Genomic DNA, 23,807 nt, shown 5'->3' on the forward strand with positions numbered 1-23,807 from the left:
TAAGTTGTACTCTGCTCCTATTGATATTGATGTTTGCTAAAACAGAAACATGATCCAAGCACATGATCCTTTTCAGTATGTTCAAAATTACTCTATCTACAAGTGATCTTGTACTTAAAGAGAAGCAAATGCTTGACAGTGGTCACAGTGGTTTGATAGTGGTCACATTTCGCTTGAGACTGAAAGACCTCTGAGTTGGTACTTTTTTAGGGTACTCTTTTAAAGTTAGCATTCATATGTTCCATGCAATTAAATTTTATTTATTATTTAGCAGTTTTCCAACTTCTTCCAGTCTACATCAGTGTCATATTGCATCATTGCACTTGATGACTATTTTGGCTTTTTCTAAATTAATTCCCTAGATCACTTATTACCCCTAGAAAATTTGTCACATTTCTCACAGAGAAAGGCATATGACTTTTGAGATAATAGGTCCACACTGGCATTTTGTTTGCTGAAATTATTTAATCTCCATTTAAGGGACGAACTGTCCAAAGCTTATCTAATGACTCTTCATAAAAAGAGTTTTACTATTTTCACACCAGCATATTTTTTCAGTGAATATTAGAGTTGAATTTTCATGTCTTACATATTTTGTACTAGCTGTTGCCTAAGCTTTAGCTGGAGGCTTTTTACTGAAAGATGAAGGAAAACTTTCTTTTCTGACAGTACATAATTTTTAATAAAATTTTTTGAATGTAATTATATCTATATTAAAAATCAGTGAATTAGAGAAGTCAGATTACAGGGTAAGAATGAGCTGTGCAAAAGACCACAAGCACCTTCCCTAAGGAGTGTTCATCTCTGTAGCACCAAAGAATAGAAGAGTAGAAGTCTTTCTGTTTGATATAATGTAGACTCAAAGAGAAGATAAAGGCAGCCACAACAAAAATTAAACAGCCTTGTTCAGGTGCAGCAAATACCCAGCTGGTGCATAAACCTGAGGCAATGCAGTCAGAAGCAGGAGAAAGCAACTGTATTCAGTCTTGAAGGTGGATTACTGAGTTTAGAAACACAGCGTATTTATTAGCAGGGAAATTTCAACAAATTAATCTAGCAGACAAAAAAACCCATATAAGTCACTATGAAACCTTATGATCCAACAAACATAAATACATGTACAATATATATTCTGTATTTCGCTATGTACAAACTTATCCTGAAACTGAGATTAGAATACAAGGTTTTTGTAGGACTTGGTGTGTTCTGCCAGGAACAATTTTGTAACAATCTGTTCTTCCAATACTGTCATGATCATGAACCGCAATAATGACTATGGTAATGATTATAATAAAAGTTCAATTTTGTTGTAACTTCAAAACTCTGCCTAAATGTTAGCACTAATTATTACAGTATCTTTATCTTATTCCCATTCTTGCACGTGTGAAATGGATGTGTTGCAGTCTATCTGTTGGTTGTCACAGCACAGTGATGTATTGTGTTTACACCAGTGAAGTCCCCATGAAGTCAACAGGATTTCAAAGATATTATTAAAAGGAGAATTTATACTTTCCTTTAAAGATCCTTTCTGGGAACACATATCTTTAAAGTCATGATTCATAAAATGTATATATTGAAGAAAAGCATTCCATTGAAATAAATGATCCTTGGGTGTATGCTGCCGTCGTATGCTTGGCAATATATGCATTAGAAAGAGTCCCATTAGCCAGTCTACTAAAGGATCATAAACTTGACTGTTGGACTAGCAGAGCTGGAGTAAATTAAGCATAAACCAAGCTAAGTAGAACGTAACATAAACAGTATCTGTTACACCTAATGTAGGTATTACCATTTTCAGCTACTAATATGATTATACAAAAACACTGGGTTTGGGGTTTTTTTTAGATTCTGTATAATGTATGAAAACAACTGTATAACTGCTTGACCAGCAGTCAAGTAATTTTTGCTAATGTTCAATCTGAACTTCCCTTGATGCAGCTCAGCTTGTTCCATTTTCTTGTGTCCTATTGCTGGTCACCAGAGAGAGAGCAGGATCTCCCCTTACACCACTCCCCTTGAGAATGAGGTCACTCCTCAGCTTTCTTTTCTCCAAGAGGAACAAACCAAGTGACCTCAGGCATCCCTTTTAAGTCTTGCCATCAAGGCCTTTCACCATCTTAGTCTCCTTTGGGCACACTGTAATAACTTTGCATCCTTCTTTTACCGAGACCCCTCAAAACTGCTTACAGTACTTGAGAGGTGTCTGCTCTACTACATTGAAGAGTGAAGGAATCACTTCCCTCAGGTGGCTCATGATGCTGTACCTAATGCACTCCCAGTTGTCCCCTTCTGCTGCCAGAGTACACTGGTGGCTTGTATTCGACTTGCTATGAACTGAAACCCTCAGATTTCTCTTGTACAGAGTGGTTCTCCAGTCTCTCATGCCCCAGTTTGTATATACTACCACAATTCCAGGTGAAGAGTCTGGCACTTGCTCTTGTTAAATTTCATATGGTTGGTACTTGCCCAGCTCTCGGGTCTATCCAGATCTCTCTGTAAAACCTCTCTGCTCCTGAAGGAGTCCACAGCTCCTCCTAGTTTAGTGTTGTCAGCAAATTCACTATAATGTGTATTTCATTTCTGTGTCCAGATCTTTTATAAAAACATTGAAGAGCACTGGCCCTAAAACTGAGCCCTGAGGAGCCCACTGGCAGCTGGCTGCCAACCTGATGGAACCTCTCTGAGCCAACTGCTCAGCCAATGTGTTAGGGCATTCTCTGTGCTCTGTACATTTTATCCAGGAGGATAGATACTCTGGGAAATAGCAATGAAAACTTTGATATAATCCAAATGCACCACATCTACTCTCTTTTCTTGGTGAACTAGATGGCTGACTTAGTGCTAAAAGGATACTAAGTTGGTTAAGCAAAATTTTCTCCTCATGAGCCCATGCCCATGCTATCTTTGGCCAGTGAGGGTGTTGTCTTTCAGATGTTTTACAATAATTCAATTACAATGTTGTCTTTCAGATGCTTTACAATAATTCCCAGAATAATTCTATCAGGCACTGAAGTGAGACTGACAGGCCTGTAACTTACAGGGTCTTCCTTCTTTCCCTTCTTGAAAACTGGAACAGTATTTGTCAGCTCCCAGTCAACTGGGGCACCTCCAGACTTCCAAGATCATTGACAAATAGTGAAGAGAGGTACTGTGATGACACTGCCCACATCTTTCAGTACTCTGGGATGAGTCCCTTCAGGGCCCAGAGATTTATGTACATGCATCTGGAGCAGCAAATTTCAAACAAGTCCAGGGTCAGCTTGGAGTTTATCATGCCCTAATGCATTCCCAAAGTTCACACACCTCTTTTTGTATGCAGTTTGTTTTATTTTTTCCTAAACAATGGGCCATCAAGAGACTCCTGCAAGACACTTCAGGGAGTCAAAGTAATTTGGGGTTTTCCATCTTCCTTGTTTTCATCTATTCTTCTCCTTGGTCTCCTTTTCTCTTTCCTTCTATGTACACTTTTACAATTTGGTCAGTTTGCAGCAACTAGAAAACCTGAGAATTGATGTTGAATTGCTGGAGGTTATGAAATATGTTTCATTGATTTCAAATAAAATGTCAGACATAAAATGCAGCATTCATTTTTATAATTGTCATTTCTGAGGGTTGCAATTGAACTTGGTAAGAAATACCAAAATTTGACCTTACTGAAATAGAAGATGATAAAGAGACATGACAACATTTCCAAAGAAGAAGTATGCTGAAGTTAATTTGTGGGAAGCGAAAGTATGGTTTTTAAAGCAATGGAATTTTTAGAAATATATTTTTAAGAGGGAAAAATGTAGTAAGTGAAAGAATTTTTGAAAAGTATGAAGAGACTATTAAAACTACAAAGCACAATGCATATTTTCATGCTTGTGAATTGAATATGCTCAGTCAAAAGTAAAATCACCATTTTTGAAAAATCACCTGTAATACTTGACAGCTGGTTAGGTGTTCCCTTGACAACTGCTCTGGTAAATCAATTTCAGTGTTTTGCAGGACCCTTTTATTTTATGTCTTTAATAGCAATACTTTTTTAGTAAAGGGATTTTTGTGGGGTTTCTTTTTTTCCTATGTTAAATTGTTAAGCTGGACTAGCGTTTTTCAGATTGTAGGGAGAAAAATAGCAAGTAGTACAAATGTAGTCCTCAATCATGGCATTATGAAATGGACAGTGGTGTAGCTAGTTTCTAATAATTTTTCAGAAGACCAGAAACCCTGCTCTGCTAGCAGTGTGAAGTCTTTGTTCAGACACAGTCTTACCATGATTATTTAGCTTGGATAAAAACAAAGGTTCTCTTTGTAATTCCTGGGTTTATTTATACCTGCTGATATGACACTTCAATTTTGCTATACTTCTCCTTAATCTGTTAGAAATATGGCTGCACCTTGAGCATTATATAGAAAATATAATTGCTATAAACTAAACTTTCTTAAGTATGTTTACATAACCATGAATGCACCATTTTTACATTATTACATTGTGTAGTTATAATGCATGAAAGCAGTTAAAAGTCTTCCAGAAGTTCCAGTCTCTGGACCTATTCTCATCCATAATGTCAAATATGTAATCAGTTTAAGATATTTTACTATGTTTCCCTTGATATACGTGGAAGCTGAAGCAATCATGCTATCAATTAGAGCTTAAGTCAATCTTTCCCATTATTAGAAGAGACATTAGTGGGGATTTTGCTTTCATGCTTTCTACTGTGCTCCTTTAGTGCCACCTGGTGACTAGCTAGAAAGGAAAAAAAGTATGATTTTATTTCCAGCTGGAGAAGTTGTCCATGATAATTTAAGGTAAAACATTTACTTGAGCAAGATCATACCATGTAACATTTGATTTAGAGGTGATCCAGTCTTAGGTAGTTTAAGAGGATTACTTTGACTACCAGTTCCAGACCTAAAGTAATCCAATACCTAATATCCATATTTGTGTCATGAATGTGTGAGGTACACATTGCACTTTGTTAGAAATCCCGTGTTCATGCACATAATTAATCAACATTCAGCTATTAATGACACAGTCTAAAACTACTGTTTTACACCTGTTGGGGTTCATGAGTCTTTTGTAAAAAAACAGTAAATCTTTTGTAATTCTTGTTCTTAACTTTATATAAAATCCACAGCAACTGTGAAAAAATTCAATATTTTCTAAGCCTAGAGCAAATAAGAAGGCTGAACATCTCATTTCAAATTTGTGGAAATAAATATTTGAATTCATCAGGCCTATATCTGAGGAACAGGCTGGGCTTCGCATGGCTTCAGACCTGTTAAGATTACTGTGCATAACCTTGCCCATATGTCCTCCACATATACACATTTCCTATAGCTACTTCTCACACACCCAATTCTTTACTTCCTTGTGAATCTTTTTTATATCATTATAAATGTGATGTGAATGAATCACAATTCTGCTGCCTGACAAAATTACCCTGCAATAGGAATCATATTGCATTCTCTCCTGTCACTGTCTCTGGAGGGAAAAATATACTGGCTTTAAGTGCAGCCAGAATATGCCACTGAGATGCAAGGCAGATGGACTGAAATGCCTTCAGCATCTAAACGAGTGAAAAAGCACCACTGAACTAAAAATACTTCAAAATTTAAAAATGTCAGTGATTAGCCACTTTCATCTCAGGTGTTCTTAATGTGAGGTCAGTATCTCATAATATGAGGTTAATTAGAAAAATAAAGAAAAAATGTCAAGAGAATAAATCATCAGTTTCATTTTCTCTTTTCTAATGAATTTCAATCTTCTGTGAGGTGCATGAAATAATACAACTGCATTTATTCAATTGCAAGATTAAGACAGATTTAAACATAGATTATAAGAAAATTATAACCAGGTTATAGAGCAATATTAATGGTATTTTAGTTCAAGTAATTTCTGTGACAGAATATTTCAAGTCCCTTCTTTTTTCCATCATTGTTTTAAAAAAATAATATGATTATATTTTGCATGTGTCCATATTATAGGACTTTCTTGTTTTAAATGCTATAATAAAGACTGAGACAGCATTTATGTTTTAATTGCCATTTTTTTCAAATGTTTATAATATTCTAAGAAATCTGTCTTTTGGACTATAATTTTCCATGGTCTGTCTCTTTCTAAAAGCCATTCTAGGCATATATAAGTAATCTAGCAAATTCAAACAGTCCTAATTTTGCGGTAACATAAGCATGAAAAATATCCATTTTATTCACATTTCAAATGACAGGTTTTGCATCCTATGACAAGACAGAGAGACATTTCAAGTATTAATTCATTGGAAATCTTTACAGAGAAAGAAGCAAATGCTGAAGAAAGCAGTGGTGGCATGAAGTGCATTCCTGGCATGCACTCCGGAATACAGGGCAGTAGGCTTCTGCTTGTAGCCTGTGGGTTTATTCTCACAACTCAGACACAAATCTATTGGCTGACATCAAACAAATCTGTTCTGCTTCTTTGAGATTTCATTGCTGCATGTTAGAAAAAAAAAGCTAAACATCTCTATGTCCTTTGTGAAGTTAAGATCTAATGATCAAAATCACTGTATAATGAGTTGCTGTTTATGGATACTGAGGGGTTTTATTTGGATTTTCTTTTATTCTCACATATTTATTTAAAGATAGAATGGATTACCATGTATGCCTGAGTAGGAGTGACTGTGTCATTATCTAAATGAATTTATCTTACTTGGGCTTGTCTAAATAAAGATTCCTAAAGTAAAGAACTTGTCAGTATCAAGCAATCTTTAAGGTTTATTTTAGTTGCACCTATGTTTAATCTTCCACGTTTTTCCTTTAGTAAAGGACCAAAACAATATAAATTATGTGTACAAAACAGTGAGAATGTGTGTACACCAGGCATTTGCAATGGAGGTTTGCAGTGCTGAATGGATGGCTAATGTGAAGATAGTCACATTGACAGAGACCTCTTCTTAATTAACTTTGCCACTTCACTTAAACTTTTGTTCTTTGTGGGCTGGACCATTGCAACTTGTGGTATAAGTTATTTAGGAAAAAAGCATGTAAAATTCAGAAATCTTTCTGAAAAGCAGGAATAAGGCAGGTGCAGAGAGTAGGCTTTGCTACAAGTATGTTAGGTCTCTACTATAGTATCCACTCAAAGTAGAAAGTGTCAGGGAAAGGCTATGAGTTTGTTTCCCCCAAGAGAGAATCTTAAATGACCTGATTTTCTATTATCTGAGAAAGTTATTTTTATACACTGTTACTGAGATAAATCCCAGCAACTGAAATATGAGTAGGAATAATAAATCAAATTCAAAGAATATTTTATATTTCAAGAATTGGTTGGAAAACACAACAGTGGAAGCATTTTCTCCAAAATTGTCCTTATTTCAAGTACCTAAAAAGGAAAATACCTACTTTCTGTCAATATATCTATTGTTTATTAAGGAGAAACTTCTGTTTACTGAATTCATTTTTTATAATGAAATTGTGCAAATCAGATGGTCTTCAAAACAGCATGCAATGTTTCTGGCTTCCTATATTTAAAATCAAAATATGATGCTTACTTTAGACTTTTCAAGAAGGAATTCAATTCAAAATACCTTTAACAACATGACTCTTTTTAACCTAAAATTAGAAATAAAAATGAATATTTTTTTTCAAACTCGTTTGAGTAGTCTAGGGGTATAGATCACATTTCAGAAGGTGATAATATAAAATGCCATTCAGATATCTCAGACTTCGAAAGAAAGATACAAAGATAAGAAAAGTGTTGCATATTTACAAGGTAGAAATAATTAAGCACATTTCAACCCCATGCACCAGAGTACATTGAAAAGTCAGTGAATTAGTATTGACTGATTTAGCAATAAACGAGTAGTGATATAAACATTGGAAAGGTGGGATTTATTAATATGTGAGCATTAGCTGCTGATGTGGATGTTCTGGCAATAAGGTGGGTTAGCAAATGCACTGGTTTTGTGCTACTCACTCAGAAATCACAGCAGTGAATTTCTAAATATTCATTAAGGGCCTATACTATACAATGCTATATCCATTTATGTCACTACAACGTTCCCAGCAACTTCAGAGGTGAAAACTGAGACTCTACATTTCATAATGAATCTACAGAGAGAAGGATGAAATATTAAGACTTTAGAAACAGAAGCAGAAACACAAAACTCAAGGCATAATCTGGAGTAAATCATGCCATGGCAGCTGCATACAACCAGCCAGGTGGTGATATATAAAAAGGTACTATTTGAGACTGTTGTACATCTTGATGTGTTTTCTCCAGGAGTAAATTTGTCCTTATCAATGCTGAAGTAATTTCTATGATTGGTAATGCTTCTAATGTACAGATCATAATGGGCTTTAAAATATTTTAACTCTTTAATATGTGTATGGCATAACATAAAAATTCATCTATCACAACAAAAAATGATTTATGAGATTCCTGTTATTGTCCTTTACTATTTATTCAGCTAAAAGAAATGGAACATTTGGTATTCCATATATATATATTAATTCTTTTTCAGAAAAGTTTTAAAAGCTGGTTGTGTAGCATTCATGAAGTATTACGTAAAAATGCAACATCGTTGTTAGAAGCCATATTCCGGAAACCTAATTATGGCAACTTAGCTGAAAGTCTCAGTGTTTTATTGAATGTTCACTAGTATTTACTTAATAAATTCCCTTAACCTTACATTCTTCAACCCAGGCTGTTCAGCATCATTCAACATTGATGTCACTTGTCCAACAGTCCTCTATACTAGGGAGACTGTATGTCAACCACAGCAACTTAAAATTTATCAATACTCACTTAAATTTTTAAAGATTTTTGTTCCTCTTTTCTCTGTATATATTTCAAGCACTAGTCAAGAATATCAAGAAAGCAAACAGAAGAGGAACATCAGTAGATGAAACTTACATCTTTTGTCTCCTGGGTAGAACCATGAAACTGGAATTAGTAGTGTCCAAAGATTTTAATACTTTATAGAAGTATGAACATCTCTTTCACCTTACCTTTGCCATGTGAGGTTTGAATACTCCAACAGGATAAGCAGCAATGGGATTTTCTGTTTCCTTACAGCTACATGTTGCCTGTGGGCAGTCCTGAAGGTCAGTGCATGATTGAAGTGGCTGCGGATGGAAACCCTCCTGTACAGCACAGACTTTCTGTCTCACATCGAGCATCTCAGGTGAGTCTACAAAACATCAAAAAGCAGCTATTTGCTTTGAACATTTCATCAACATATGCACTACAGTTATTTTCAAAGGAGAATATGTATATTCTAACTTCTTCTAAAGGAGGAAATATAACGCCTCTTCACATATCATTATATGTACTTCCTTTCTTTCTAGCAGGTGTTTTTGCATCCAGCAACCACAACATATCCATTAATTTCTTAGTTTATTTGACTCTGAAGCCTCTATTCCTGCTGCACAAAGTCCATAAAAAGGACATGGATGCTATGAGAGTTAAAAAACCCCATATATTAGCCATGTCATTTACCTAAGGCCAAGGGGTTATTAGAAATAATTCAGATATTATTAAGCAGTAATTCTAGTTACTTTTTAGTTACAAGCCACACTGCCTACTGGAGGACAGTTATGAATCACCAGTCATTTAATTTGGTGTCGGTATTTTTGCTAGGATTTGGCTTCTGTATATTATTGTACTCCATTACTGTCTCCATTTTGAAACTGGTATCAGAAGACTCATTCTGAATGGACAAGAGACCAGCTTTCCCAAATCTTTATTTTTTCAGTTATTCTTTGTCTTCATTTTATCGCCTTTGCTATGCATTCTCTCATTGCAAGATTATTTCTGCATGAAACATTTTTAAATGTTTTTAGACAAGAATTTGAACTGTGATTGACAGCTTGCTTTATAAGTTTGTTCACAAGAAGACAGGTCAGTTATCTGTAGAGATGCTAATCTTGATGTGTATCTCACAGTAGGCACTGCTGGTTTGTAACAGAATTTCTTCACTTGTGTGGTATATAGTATGAATGTCAAGTCCTCATAACTGACTATTACACTTTACAGATCTCCCAGAACCTCTATTTGCAAAGTACACAATCAAGAAAGAAAAAAGACATTTCTTATCTCTAAGAGGACTAATGAATATCTTCCCGTTATTGCCCAAGATAATCCCTTTTACCACTCAGGCTCAAAGTGAAGAAGGATGTTTTCAAATTAGGATTTGAAAAGTTAAACATGAGTATTACATAAGTTATTGATATAACGCTATATTAAGCCTTTTATGTTATTAACAAGACTTACAGGAATTCTTTCTTTCTGCCTGCTTTAAAATATATTCTGCTTAAGTCAGTTAAATTCAGAACAGGACCTTTATAGAAAGAATGTGCATTATGATGTAGTAACATGAGCTTGAACATCAAATACATTATGATAAAATCCAGTGATGCTAGAAATTGAGCAAAGCCTACTGAAGTTGTTCTGTGATACATTGGATCTGCCCCCAAGGTTAGTGCTTTTGTAAAATAAGCCAAATAATAAAGGAGATTGTGCTGCCAGCAGTGTTAAAAACACCATTCTTAATCACAGACACTTTATAATGCAGTCCAATGCTTTGCTTAAATCTTGAAAGAGATTCACAAGCAGAGAGAAAATGTTTGCAAACACTACTTACAAATCTTGTCTATCACTGTGGTGTTTCATAGCTTTGTTTGAAAGGGGATAAAGTCAAGTGATCTGAAATGAATTCAACAAGTGCAGAGCTAATGTTTTTGAATTCCTTTGGTATGGAAAATCTGATTTAATTTTATCCATGCTCTAAAAGAAGTAGGTGTTTTTCTTTTTCCTTTCAGAATTAAAGACTAAATAGAAGAATATCTGGCAGTATTCACATTCATTGTATCACAAAATTTCACTTGAAATTGTCAGCAACATATCTTCAGGACTGACAAAAGTAATACTGGAAACAGCAAAGCAAAAATCATATGGATGTGTGAACTCCAGATAAATCAATGGGATATTTTTCTCCTGTTTCTACCTCTTTACAGGTGTCCAAATCTGATAGTGAAGGGCCTATTCACTATAAGTAACCATCTCACATATTTTACGTATGCTGTGATAATTTCTGATTCCATTGGTTTATTCCTTCTTAACTTGAGTGGACTAGGTGCCACCCTCTTTCTGGACTAACGGTATTGTACAAATAAATGCATCACTGTGTGATACAAGTATAATTTTTTTTCAATTCCTAAGAATTGGCAGGCCCTTAGCAAATGAATTTAGGAATGATGAAATCCCATGTCAGAATTCCAGAAACTCAGGAATTTGCTTGAGGAGTGGAATTCAGAGTGTTAAATGAGTCATAGATCATTTATTTGTGATGATTAAGGGCTTGAATCCTAGGTCAGGAAGAGGAATTACCATAACAAGCTCCAATATGATTTGGTCAGACCCTGTGTGAAAAAGTTGGGATTGTTTCTTTGCACCCTTGTAAGGATGTTCTAGGCTTGTGGAAATTTGAAAATTTCCCTTTTTTTTCCACCCTTGGGCTTCAGTATAGCAGTCTGTCTTCTGTGACTCATTAAAAATATTAAAATATTTTTTTACGTATTCCCCTTATCTTGGGATCCCTTAGGTCCCAGGCCCTAAAGGAAATGTCTTCAAGTCTACAGCTTCTCCTGTGTTCCTGCACCAAACTTCAGCGGTGAATGTCCAACTCATCATATAGGATGAGGGAATCTATGTAAAAAAATTACCATGTTCCCTGTGGTTAAGGCTGGGAGTTCCAATTTTTGTTTCAAGGGATGTATGTTGTCTTATTTATTTGAAAATATGAAAACACATTATACCACCCTCTTTGTAAGGATTATTAAAAAAAAAAAAAGAAAGAGAAAATTTTTTTAAAATAATCGCTTCATTAAGTATCACAGTTTTTGGCCATCTTCAAGTCATGATTATTTCCTTTATCAGTATCTATTATTCTCTCATTGTTTACAACATCACAAATCACATTTTTTCTGATGAGTCTCCTTTTGTTTCTGCAGATCAGCTTTGGATCAATCTTCCTTGGAAAGGTTCCTGTTCATGAGGAGGTTAATCGATGTGCTGGTCAGATATATGGTTATAAAGGATGCATTAGGGACTTTCAAGTTAACCACAAAGAGTTGTTCATCATAGATGAGGCTCTTGAAGGAAGGAATGTTGAGAACTGCAATGTTCCAGTATGTGATTATCATCCATGTCACAATGGTGGGACCTGCACCAGGTAAGAGGAATTTCTTTACCCATTTTATTGATGAAAAATTTCTATAATTCTCTCTGTAATGAAATAATCACCAATATTTTGTCCTGATAATTTCAAATAGAAAATGTGATATCTTCATGCCAGCCAGAGAAATGTTGCACTTTATTTGTTAGCATGAAAAGTGATAAAAATATAATGACATTGTCCACACAGGATATATATTTTATTGAAGCCAGAATTCCATTGCAAACAACCAACCAGATCAGTACTGCTACCAAATCTGAACCTTTCTATAGACAGTTTGGATAGAAGGCACATAAAAGGTGTGCCTCTTTTTCCTAACAACTCGGTATCTTACTCCATCATGTACCTTCACACATCTTCATAGTTCCTGGGTGCAGATGTTCATCATCATGCTATGGAAACACTAACAAGTGACTTTCTTGTTCATCTTCAGCATATGTGAAAAGATATTGTCAAAGAACCTTTGAAAGCTAAGATGCATCTTGCTGAAAGAGGAAATGGAGTCTGAAAGAGACATGAGTTAAAAGAACAGAGGGTGGTGGTTCAGTTGAATGATGGTTCTCTAGAAGCAAAGTAACTTATTAAGCCATAAAAACTTGATCATTATCTAAGGCACTCAGCATTTAGAGACACATTTCTGTTTAGAAATTATAGAATTTGTGAAGTAGTTGCCAAATTAAAAAAAAATATATACTTCATTTCAAGGCAAATGCTGAACAGAACAGTTTAAAATTCTTTTGATGTTCTGGGCTGCTATGTGTTTCTTAGATTGAGGAGATCTTGAATAAATTTTTGAGGGACTTCTCTGCCTCTCCTGATTGATATGAACACACGAAGAACACAAAAGAGGTATTTGATCTCTAAGTCTTGTTTGACTAGAGCACAAATGAAAGCAAGGCAGTTTTATGAAAACACTCAATTTGCCTACCAGTCTGCTGAAACTGTGTGTACTTTAGAGTAATGAATTTGTTTTTTCTCTGTTGGTCTTCACTGTATCTCTGCCATTCTACTGCTTGGCCTGTCAGCTGCCATTATGGAATACTGTTTCATTTGAATTTGTGTCCTGAATAATTCATGAGGATTGGATTTGTTTCCTGACTTTCTGCTTTCCAGCTGCTGGCCTGGGCCCTTTTCAGAAATGCTTTTGTTTTGAAATAGGTCACCTCTCTTCTGCCCAGAGGCATCATGGAAGACTGGGCATGTGCAAACCAGGGATAAGTGGCTGTGCAGTAACACAGTTTTCATGATTTTCTACAACAGACAACTGATTTTCAGGGATCACCTCCTCCAAACCCAAGAATGATTCATTCTAATAAGCAGGAAATTAACAGTCAGCAAGCCTGATTAGATCAATAAGATGCTTTTGACAAAACTCAAACATTAGAAGGAAGTAAAAAAGAGATAGGAGCATGGCCAGGTGATCTGGGCAGAGTACAGAGAAAAAAATCCAGCTCTAGAGATATGGAACAAGCCAAAGCCCTTCTGGAGATTAGTCTGGCAGGGATGTGCAGGGCAAAGCCAAAGGCTTCTACAAAGATATCAACAGCAAAAGGAAGACCTAGGAAAATGTAGGGTTGCCACAGAATGGGGAGAAATTCTGGTGACAAAAGATTCAGTAAAGACTGAAGTGACTTCTTTGTCTTAGTCTTTATAAATAACTGGGCTCCAGAAATCCTATTCCTCTCCTGCAGGTGAAAGTCTGAAGAAAGGAAGATTTATATTTGGTGGATGAGAAACAGATTAGAGAGTTTTTAAATCAATGGGACATATATCCATAGGACCTGATGGGATTCACACATGAGAGTGATGAGGGAACAATCTGATGTCATAACAAGATTTTTGCCAGATTTCAATTACACTGCTTAATGGCAAAAATTAAAAGAAAAAGTATATTTTTCATTGCATTTAATTCTTCAGGTTCTTGGCAACTAGTTAGTGGGTTTGCTTCTGAAAGACCATGAAGTATTACACAGCAAATATCTCTGTCATGTTATTTTTAAGGAAGACTGGAGTTTATCAAGTCATATTGCTGAGTATAGACAGATGTGTTTTTTAAGAAACATTTTTTTGCAATCATTCTTAAAAGAAATTCATTTGCCTTTTCTCATCATTACAGTAAAAAAATACTACTGTAATGTTCACCAATTAATTACAATGATTATGCAAAAGAAATTTATTTGAAAGGAAAAAAAATTCTTTGCAATTTTAGTAGAAGAAGACAGGGATTAGAATTTACCTAGTTTTCAAACGCAAAATTTCAGGGTGCAACTGACCCTGCCTTCTGGTCATTGGTTATATCAGGTGCTTCCCTGATGTTTGTCAGGGCAGGACTTCACACCAGGCAGGGCATCAGGATAGACCCAGCCCTTGGGCACTGGGGTTATCCCTGGGTATCATGACATGCTGAGGCAGGACTGGGACATCCGTCCACTGGTAGGGGATCAGGATCAAGCTCAGAAAGGGGAACAAGGACCAGACACAGCTCTAAATTTTCTAGGCAGGCCAATGGTGACAGAAAAACAGTTTCAGCATGTGTAATGGTGACTTGGGAAGGCAGACAATGTAACTCCACATGTGCCCCACTTCCTCTTACTTACCCCCTGTTTGATACCCTGAGCATGATGGTCTGGGGTATCACTTGTGTCAGCTGGGGTCAGCTGTCCTGGCTGTGTCTCCTTCCAACTCTTGTGCTGCCCCAGCCTCTGCACTGGTGGGGTGGCATGAGGAGCAGAAAGGCTTTGACTGTGTTATCAACCCAGTGTTCAGCACAAATGTAAAACACAGCCCCACACCAGCCAGCTAATGTGTAGATTATTAACTCTTTCCCAGCCAAAGCCTGCACAATAGAACAAAAATCATTGGTTTCAAAAGTATTTAAACATATGGTGCATCAGATGAATATTTCAGTAGAAATCTAAATTTTTAATTCTTTACATAGTCATTATGTATCAGATTAAAAACCAAAACAGTCTAACTATGCAAATGATCTACTTCTTTAAAAAACACTTTTTCAAGTTCCCTAGCTCTTTTACAGAACTTTAATTTATGCTAAGGTAGAATTCCAGATTAATTTCAGAGGGGGAAAAATGGCAACTATTCCATAAATTTAAGGGTTTGATGCCATATAGTTCTATGGAATTCAAAGCTCAGTGGATTTGGATGTGTTTGAAATGGGTATGGAATGATTAACCTAGGAAGCTCTTAATATTCTGTGTGGCCCCCTGATCATATAAGCCAGATGTTGCAAACCAAGCTTAGTGTTAATTAAGAAGACACATCTGTGTGTGGGAAATAAACTCACAAAATTACCTCACCAATGATTTGACAATTATGTCAGCCACTACACTAGTAGCAGTTGATTAATGCATTTGTTTTAAATTTTATAAAGACTCAAAAAATGTAAACATATACAAGCTTAACTTTTATAGTGTAGAATACAATCTCAAAGTTGATTGCTTCCAGAAACAATCATGTTTGCAGTGTCTCAAACTATTCTCACAGTGATTATTCATGCTGTTGCTATTCCTCATGTATTGATGCAGCAGATGGGTCCATTAATGTTAATCAATTAACCAAGACTGAAAAATCAAACTCAATTAGCAATAAATTTCAATAGAGAGACACTTATCTTCTGATTTTGACTGCCATGTATGCTGTAATCAGCAAAAATATACAAAGAATTTAAATTTTCAATTTTCATCTCCTGACAATATGAGATACTTTCCTAAACATGTAGGTCTCATTTGAATAGTATCGTTTTAGCTGTAAATAGAAAAATACACATTTTAAAACATACTTCAGAATTTGTGTGTTTTCTGCATTCTGGGAAATCATGCAATTCCTCTTTAGCCTTTAAGAACAGATCACTAAATGAAAATTTTCATCCAAACTCTTTTCTAAAGTTCATCTGATAACATTTTGAATATATTTTAGAAAAAAAATAGAGAATGAGTTCAAGGTTAGGTTAGAATGAGTTCAAGGTTAGGTAAATACAAGATAATTTCATGGTTGAGCTTGGTTAAGTGATAGAGTATCTTATGAAGTAGATGCTGAGGAGACCAGATGAAATAAATTAACAAATTTTATGGTGTCCTTTTAGTATATATCATGAATATTAATTAAACAGTAGAAAGAGTAATTTTGAATGTGAATTTTTAGGAGAAAAAAGAAAGACCTTTAACTGTAGACCTTGGAGACAACAAAATGTTATTTTCAAAATTTTTTACATCTCCTTTTTCATTTCAAAGGCTAGTCTTGGTGATCCTTTCCCAGCCATGTGTCAAAAATGCACTTAGGCTTGCTTGTGTCCGTAACCCAAAATTGTATGTTACAGTAAGTTTCAGCTGAAAGTATTAATCTAAAGATAGGCTTGTACGCCTTTATTAATTATTTTCTCACATTTTTAACACAGAACTACAGTCTGATTCCAGCTTGAAAAATATGGTTTTTGTGTTTTTTGACCTAAAGATAGAATTGTTACCCTAGAATATGCAGATTCCTTCAAACTAAGGAACACTGAAACATTTCTCCAAAACTAGCAAGAATCTGGCAGGTCAAATTTTTAGAATTGCTCATGGATTTTCTCTCAGTGCTTTAGATGTAGGTGCTTTGGGGTAAGAAAGGTACCAGCTAGTCATAAATAACAGAATTTATCAAGAAATTCAATGTCAATAAATATTTTATAGATGTATTTTGTAGACTAAGAGATGTATTTGTAGACTATGTATTTTGTAGATGTATTTTGTAGACTAAGAGACTCAGGCCAACATATTACCTAGAACATGAGTTCTTTTGGGTCTTTACCAATCTAAATCCTAGTTAACATCCATATTAAGTTCAGAATTAATACTTTAAGTTCCACCATATTCAGGTTTTGCAAAAAGATAAACCAAAGAGATTAAAATTCATCCTACTTGATCTTCAAATGAAGAAAGTGTCCAGATGGGGGTTGTTTACCCTCACAACTTTTCAGAAATTGCAACAAATGCACTTATGCATGCTGATTTGTATGAATATAATCTGCTTCCTTTTAAAGGGATGCTTTTTAGGCAGCTATCTCAATATCAAAGATGCTCACATTTTACAACTCCAGAAATGGATGTTGTGATGGTGATGATGGTGATGATGATAATTCATGCTTACACATACAATTATTTAGGATGACTATCTGGACTTGATTTTTTGGGGTCCTTTTCTTTTTATGAGATTAGAAATTATAGGGGGAGTTTGGTACTTATGAAAGAGATTCACATTTGGAAATCCATTGCTTTTTTCTATTTACTTCAAATTTGATTTTTGGAGACAAAAATAATTAATTTAAATTTATTTCCAAGCTGTTTCCTTTTTCTGGAAGAGAGATTGTTCATCCTTTTAGATTTCTCATGATCTTTGGAAAAATTAATGCCATTCTTATTAAGAAAAAAAATAGTATTGAGAAGGCTGAAAGATAATTCCATAATGACCAAAAATCCTGTTGGATGTGAGTTTGTTGCAGTGAAGCATCCGTTAAAGTACTCTATGTGTTAATATATACTGAAGTGTTCTAGGTACAGACATGAGCAGGATGTCCAAAAACTCATATGACAATGACATCATATATATGAAATATATATCCCATATTATCATCATGGTAATGAAATCAGCTTTCCAGGTGCAGTGCTGTAGTGATTTTTATTGTTCCACAACTACTCCACAACAATGCTAGATGTCTCCACTAACTATGGAGGAAACTAATGACCCAGGCCTTGTTCTGACCTCTTCTACTGTGAAATAACCTGAGAGAGGTCCTGGTAAAGGCCAAAAGGATTTTGTTGGTTCTAGGTTCCTTTTACCTTCATATTTCCAAAGATACAGATTTCAGAAAACCAGTCTTCAAAAACAGTTGTTTCATACATATTTTTTTATCTAAAACAGTCTTTCCTGACAGTCTTTCCTTTTACCTTCATATTTCTGACATATGTATATGTTGCATCATACAAGAAAGTCAAATAAGCAAAAAAAAAAAAAAATATTTCTAGTTTTTCTAACACTAAGTGTTAACAGATAGAGAATTCATTTACCTTTGCTGATCTTTCTGGTAGGAGGAATTAATTTAGCTTAATCCCATATAAAAAATCTGCACAATTTTTTTCTGGATAATATCTGCATTTCTCCTACATTAGTTTTTATTAAATAAGAACAGAAAACTAAAATGTAATGCCTTCTAGCCCTTGAAGTTTAGACAGTAAATTGTTCTTATCTATAATTTTGTTAGGACATCTGTTTCAAGACTGAATTAATTTAACAAGATGCATATTTATTTTTATTATATTTAATTATTGGGCATTGTATTCCTCAGATTATAGTAGTATGGAGGAAAGATTTGACAAAGAAATCAAAGCCATGTTCCATTAAGCTGACCATATTAAGTAATGTTTTAGATTTTAAACAAAACATCTGTAAGACCTCAGGAAATTTTATTATGATAATGTATAAGAACATAGCAAAATAATTTTGTTGGATATACTAGTATTGAACTGTTATTCTTTTCAAATAAACATTTTTAAAATATGAAACTTCTTTACTAGTGATTAGAACAAGGTACTCTCTTCAGAATTTGCTTCAGAACATAATTTTATCTTAGAAATATTGTTGCAATAACAAATTCTGGCAATTGAAAAATAATAAAAGCAAGCAAGTTAGAAAAAGTGATACTCAAACCATAAAGCATTCTGCTTCTAATTTAGGTGGTATTGTAGTGATTTTGTTAAAAATGTTTGTGGGAGAATTGATTTTTTATTTTCTCGGATCCACAGATTTAGTATCCGATTAGTGTGAAAAGCAGCACACTGAAAATAGTGCACATAAGAAAATCAAGAATCAAAAATATATAGGGCTTCAAATTCCTGACTCTTTAGATAATGTGCAGGCTATGCACAAAATTTTTTACACATCATGTTATGTATCATCTCTATTGAATTTTACTTAAATCAGAGAAGCTACCATTGCTAAAATTTTAGTGGGGGTATTGAAATACCAGTAAATGCCATTATTATACCAGTCATCTTGGAATGTTTTGGATGAATGCCTAGAAATTCTATGTAGCATTATTTCTGTGAATTACAGCACAACCAAATCAGCATTTCTGATATCTTTAACTCCAGAAGGGATATCTAGTTTGAAGCTTTAAAATACAACATAGCAGCAAAATTAATAGAATACTTTTCCAAGGTAAATGAGAAGTTTAAGCATAAGTAGACTATTCATAAAAAAATTCTCTAATTGGAGAAGTAATGTGCAGATTCTTAGGAAGAATTTCATTTCACTATGAATCCTGATAAATAGCAGAGCTCAGACTGTTTGCTATAAGGTGTGTCATATAGTATATGTATGAAAACTAACTAGAGTGCCATATTCATTGTACTGATGGTTTTCCAAAATTCCACACAGATAGCCCTTTCAGCATAAGTTTTTCTGAGAACACAATCTCAGAGAGTGGTGGTGAGAGACTGAGTTCCACCCAGTTGTCAGCCAGTCACTAGTGAGGTTCCCCAAGACTCTGTGTTGTGCCCAGTCCTGTTTAATATTTGTATTGATGATCTGGATGAGGGGATGGTGTGCACCCTCAGTAAATTCACAGTCAGCTTCAAGCTGGGTGGGAATGTTGATCTGCTGAAGTCAGGAAAGATGTGTGACCACACCTGGACAGGCTGGATCCATGGGCCTAGGCAAATTTTGTGAGGTTCAATAACACCAAGAATCAGGTCCAACATTTGGCTCATAATAGCCCCATGCAGAGCTCCAGGCCTGGAGCATAATGCATGGAAAGCTGCCTAGAAGAGGGATGCCTGGAAATGCTGGTTGACAGCAGCTAAACATAAGAAAGTGTGTGTCCAGGTGGCCAAGAGGCCAAATGGCATCCTGGCCAGTACCAGCAATAGTGTGGCCAGCAGAACTAGGGCAGTGATTGTCTTTCTGTCCTCAGTATTGGTGAAGCCACACCTTGAATCCTGTATGCATTTTTGAGCCCTCCTTATAAGAAAGACTCTGACGTGCTGGAGTGTGTCCAGAGAAGGACAGTGGAGGTGAAGTGGTCCAGCCTGGAGAAAATTAGTCTCGGTGGGGACCTGAAAGTAGGTTGTACCAAGTTGAGTGTTTCCCTCTTCTCCCAGTTAATAAGTGACAGAACTAGAGGAAATGTCCTCAGGTTGCAGCATGGGAGATTTAGGTTGGATATTAAGGGGGGAAAAGTAAGCAACAAATTTATATATTGAAACACACTGTCCAGGGAAATGGTCAAGCCACCAGATAATCTGCAGTATCTGTAATACATGTCAGAACATTTCTTCCTTTGCTGCTGACCTTACATGCACACCTACTTACTAGTTATAGATTTCTACACTTCGAGTACTGAAAATTATACATGGAGAACCACTAGTGTAGTTGATGGAGGTTGAATGGGTTAGAACTTCATTGTTCTGAAACCTTGTTTGGGAGCTTATCATTGAAAGAAAACATGAGGCCTATCAGAGATCACATAACAGAACAGGTTTTGATTGTGCTTTAGTGAAGCATTCTTTGCCTTTGGTATCTTGTTAGCTTTGAGGAACATGCTTAGTATTCAAACAGAATTTGAGAAGTCTGGATATAAAGTATCATCTTGATATAGAAGGTTATCATGACACCAGATTTGTTTTTGTACTTTATTTCTTTCTCAGAAAGCACTTACTTAAGTTTGCCTTTTAGAAATATAAAAAAATGGTTGTTTTTTTCTTTTTTAATGGGAAACCATATTTTTTTATTTAATAAAACAAGCCAACTTTGTGATCATCTGAAAAGACAAATATAAATATTGGTACCATGATAGTCATGAGAATTTCATGCTCCATGCGTAGAATGATATAGGTGTAGTTTAAGTAGCCAAACCTAGCTAAAAGACAGCTTTTAGGAAGCAGAAAGACAGAATTAGAGGAGATATTCTGCCAAAAGATCCATAAGTGTCCAGCTGACTATTCAAAGGCAAATGTAACCCCACTAGTAAATCACTTTTTTCTCAGAGTCCATTGGAATGTGCCAATACCCAAAGTGCATATACTGTCTTCCTTCTTCTGGCTCCAGTTATATCAGGTTATATATTAGTCTTGCATGTTGTGAAGAAAAGACTTTTTTTTTTTTATGGGAAGACTTATTGAAATTGTGTAATACTCTGAAGTGAAGTGGAACATAGAAGATCAATATGTTATTTTATTCTCAAAACATAGAGAGATTTAAGAATTACCTGGTGTCTTGCTAGAAAATTAGTACATCCCTCTTCAGGAAAGACTGTCTTAGATAAAAAAATATGTATGAAACAACTGTTTTTGAAGACTGGTTTTCTGAAATCTGTATCTTTGGAAATATGAAGGTAAAAGGAACCTAGAACCACAAAAATCCTTTTGGCCTTTACCAGGACCTCTCTCAGGTTATTTCACAGTAGAAGAGGTCAGAACAAGGCCTGGGTCATTAGTTTCCTCCATAGTTAGTGGAGACATCTAGCATTGTTGTGGAGTAGTTGTGGAACAATAAAAGTCACTACACCACTGCACCTGGAAAGCTGATTTCATTACCATGATGATAATATGGGATATATATTTCATATATATGATGTCATTGTCATATGAGTTTTTGGACATCCTGCTCATGTCTGTACCTAGAACACTTCAGTATATGTTAACACATGGAGTACTTTAACGGATGCTTTGCTTTGCTCTGTACCAAAAAGGACACGTATATGCTAGCAGGTTTTCACATTCATGAATATGTTGTAATAGACATGAAATCAGGTTCTAAAAAATTCCAGTGAGAGTAAGCACCTCAGGAATCCCAGATGGAAGACAGTTACTCAGAGGCAGAAGTTTTGTTTTAAATAGTTATTGAAACTGCCAGTCAAAAGGGTTCCACTGGCAAGCTGGCCCAGTCCACAGGCTGGGGTGTGATGGTGAATCATCACTCTGGAGAGACAGCAGCCACCTTCTTCACTGATCTGGTAGTGGGTCTTTGTACTGGTTAGATCAAAACTGGTGTCCCATGACCTTCCGAGCTGGCCAAGTACAACCAGCTGCTGGGAATTGAGGAGTAGCTCAGCAGCAAGTTCCTGCTTTGCTGGCAGGAACATTCAGGAACCCTCATGTGAACTAAGTGTGGATGAGACCCCTCTGTTCCGATTCAGCACTCATCATCAACTTAGACCACAATTATGGATCACTTCAATGATGGTTATTTACATTAGAGTTCTCTTTCTACATTCCCCAGCAAATTTTTTCTGGATTGCAGAGGGATGTGTAAGCCTTCAGTTTCAGAAGCTCTGGTCATGACATCACTTTTAGGTTTCCAAACACACTTTGAAGCTACTGATAGAATGTGAAATTTTATTATTGAGTCACCATGTCACAAGCTTGCCATAATCATGAGGAATTTGTGAAGTGTGTGATATATATCTGTATGAAAACACAGATACAAACACATGTGGATATGTATGCACTCAAACAAACTATATGCTGACTATAGCTGTGCTGTATGTATTGTTCCATTCTCCAAAATCATCCCGTCTTCTTTATAGTTTTGGGTTTTACAATATTTTTTTGGTGAGGGTGTTAAGCGTGATTTTTAAAATTTAATATCTCACCCCAATTGCAAAGACAAGGACACTGAAAAAATAGGTAAAATCCCAAAAAGACACATGAACTGGAGTGCATTGGGAGTGAATTCTATTAATTAAATATAAATGAACAGCATCTGTTCAAGATGAGTGAGTGCTGTCCTGTAAATAAAATACTTTTTTTTGAAATTTCTCAGTGACAAGCTTAGCACTTAGAATCATTGAATAATTTAGGTTGGAAAAGACCTCCAATATCATCTAGTCCAACTTTTGACCAATCTCCACCTTGTCAACTAGATCATAGAATTAAGTGTCATCTGCATTTATTTCCTGAACACTGATAGAGGTGGTGACTCTACCACTTCCCTGGGCTGTCTATTCCAGTGCTTAACCACCTTTCTATTCAGTGAAGAAATTCTTCCTGAGGTCCAACTTGAACCTCTCCTGACATAGCTTAAGGATTTCTCATCTTGTCTACTTGCTACCTGCAAGATGAGCCTGACCCTGACCTGACCACAGCCTCCTTTAGGGAGTTGCAGGTAGGAATAAGGTTTCCCTGAGCCTCCATTTCTCCAGGATAAGCAGCCCCAGCTACCACAGCTGCTCTTCCTGTGATTTACTCTCTAGACCAATTCTTCACCAACTCGGTTGTCCTTCTCTGGACTCACTCCAGCACCTCAATGTCCTTCTTGTATAGAGGGAGGGTCCCAGAACTGAGCAGAGCACTCAAGGTGCAGCTTCACCAGTGCCAAGTACAGAGGGGACAATCACTGTCCTGGTCCTGCTGGCCACATTGTTGCTGATCCAGATCAGGATGCTATTGGCCTTTTTGGCCACCTGGGCACACTGCTGGATCCTGTTCACAGCTTTAATTTAATTTTTTTTTTTCTTCTGGATTATTCATATAATGGGGTCTGGAAAAGACAAAGGAAAATACACAGAAATAAGCTAGAGGATGGTATATCATCAATAACAGAGATGTTCAATCTAAACAAATT

The 23,807-nt window shown here is 35.7% G+C and overlaps 1 protein-coding gene across 1 annotated transcript in view; it reads left to right on the forward strand.

Annotated features, from left to right (window-relative positions):
* LOC110468097 (protein eyes shut homolog) overlaps positions 1-23,807 on the forward strand; it is a 597,595-nt gene that overhangs the window by 482,710 nt on the left and 91,078 nt on the right. The window contains exons 29-30 of the mRNA XM_077782364.1: positions 9,035-9,143; positions 11,971-12,191. Coding sequence (XP_077638490.1) covers positions 9,035-9,143; positions 11,971-12,191 — 330 coding nt within the window. The remainder of the gene's footprint in view (positions 1-9,034; positions 9,144-11,970; positions 12,192-23,807) is intronic.

Source organism: Lonchura striata, chromosome 3 (genome assembly GCF_046129695.1).
Source record: "Lonchura striata isolate bLonStr1 chromosome 3, bLonStr1.mat, whole genome shotgun sequence".
In the NCBI taxonomy this organism is placed as follows: Eukaryota; Metazoa; Chordata; class Aves; order Passeriformes; family Estrildidae; genus Lonchura; species Lonchura striata.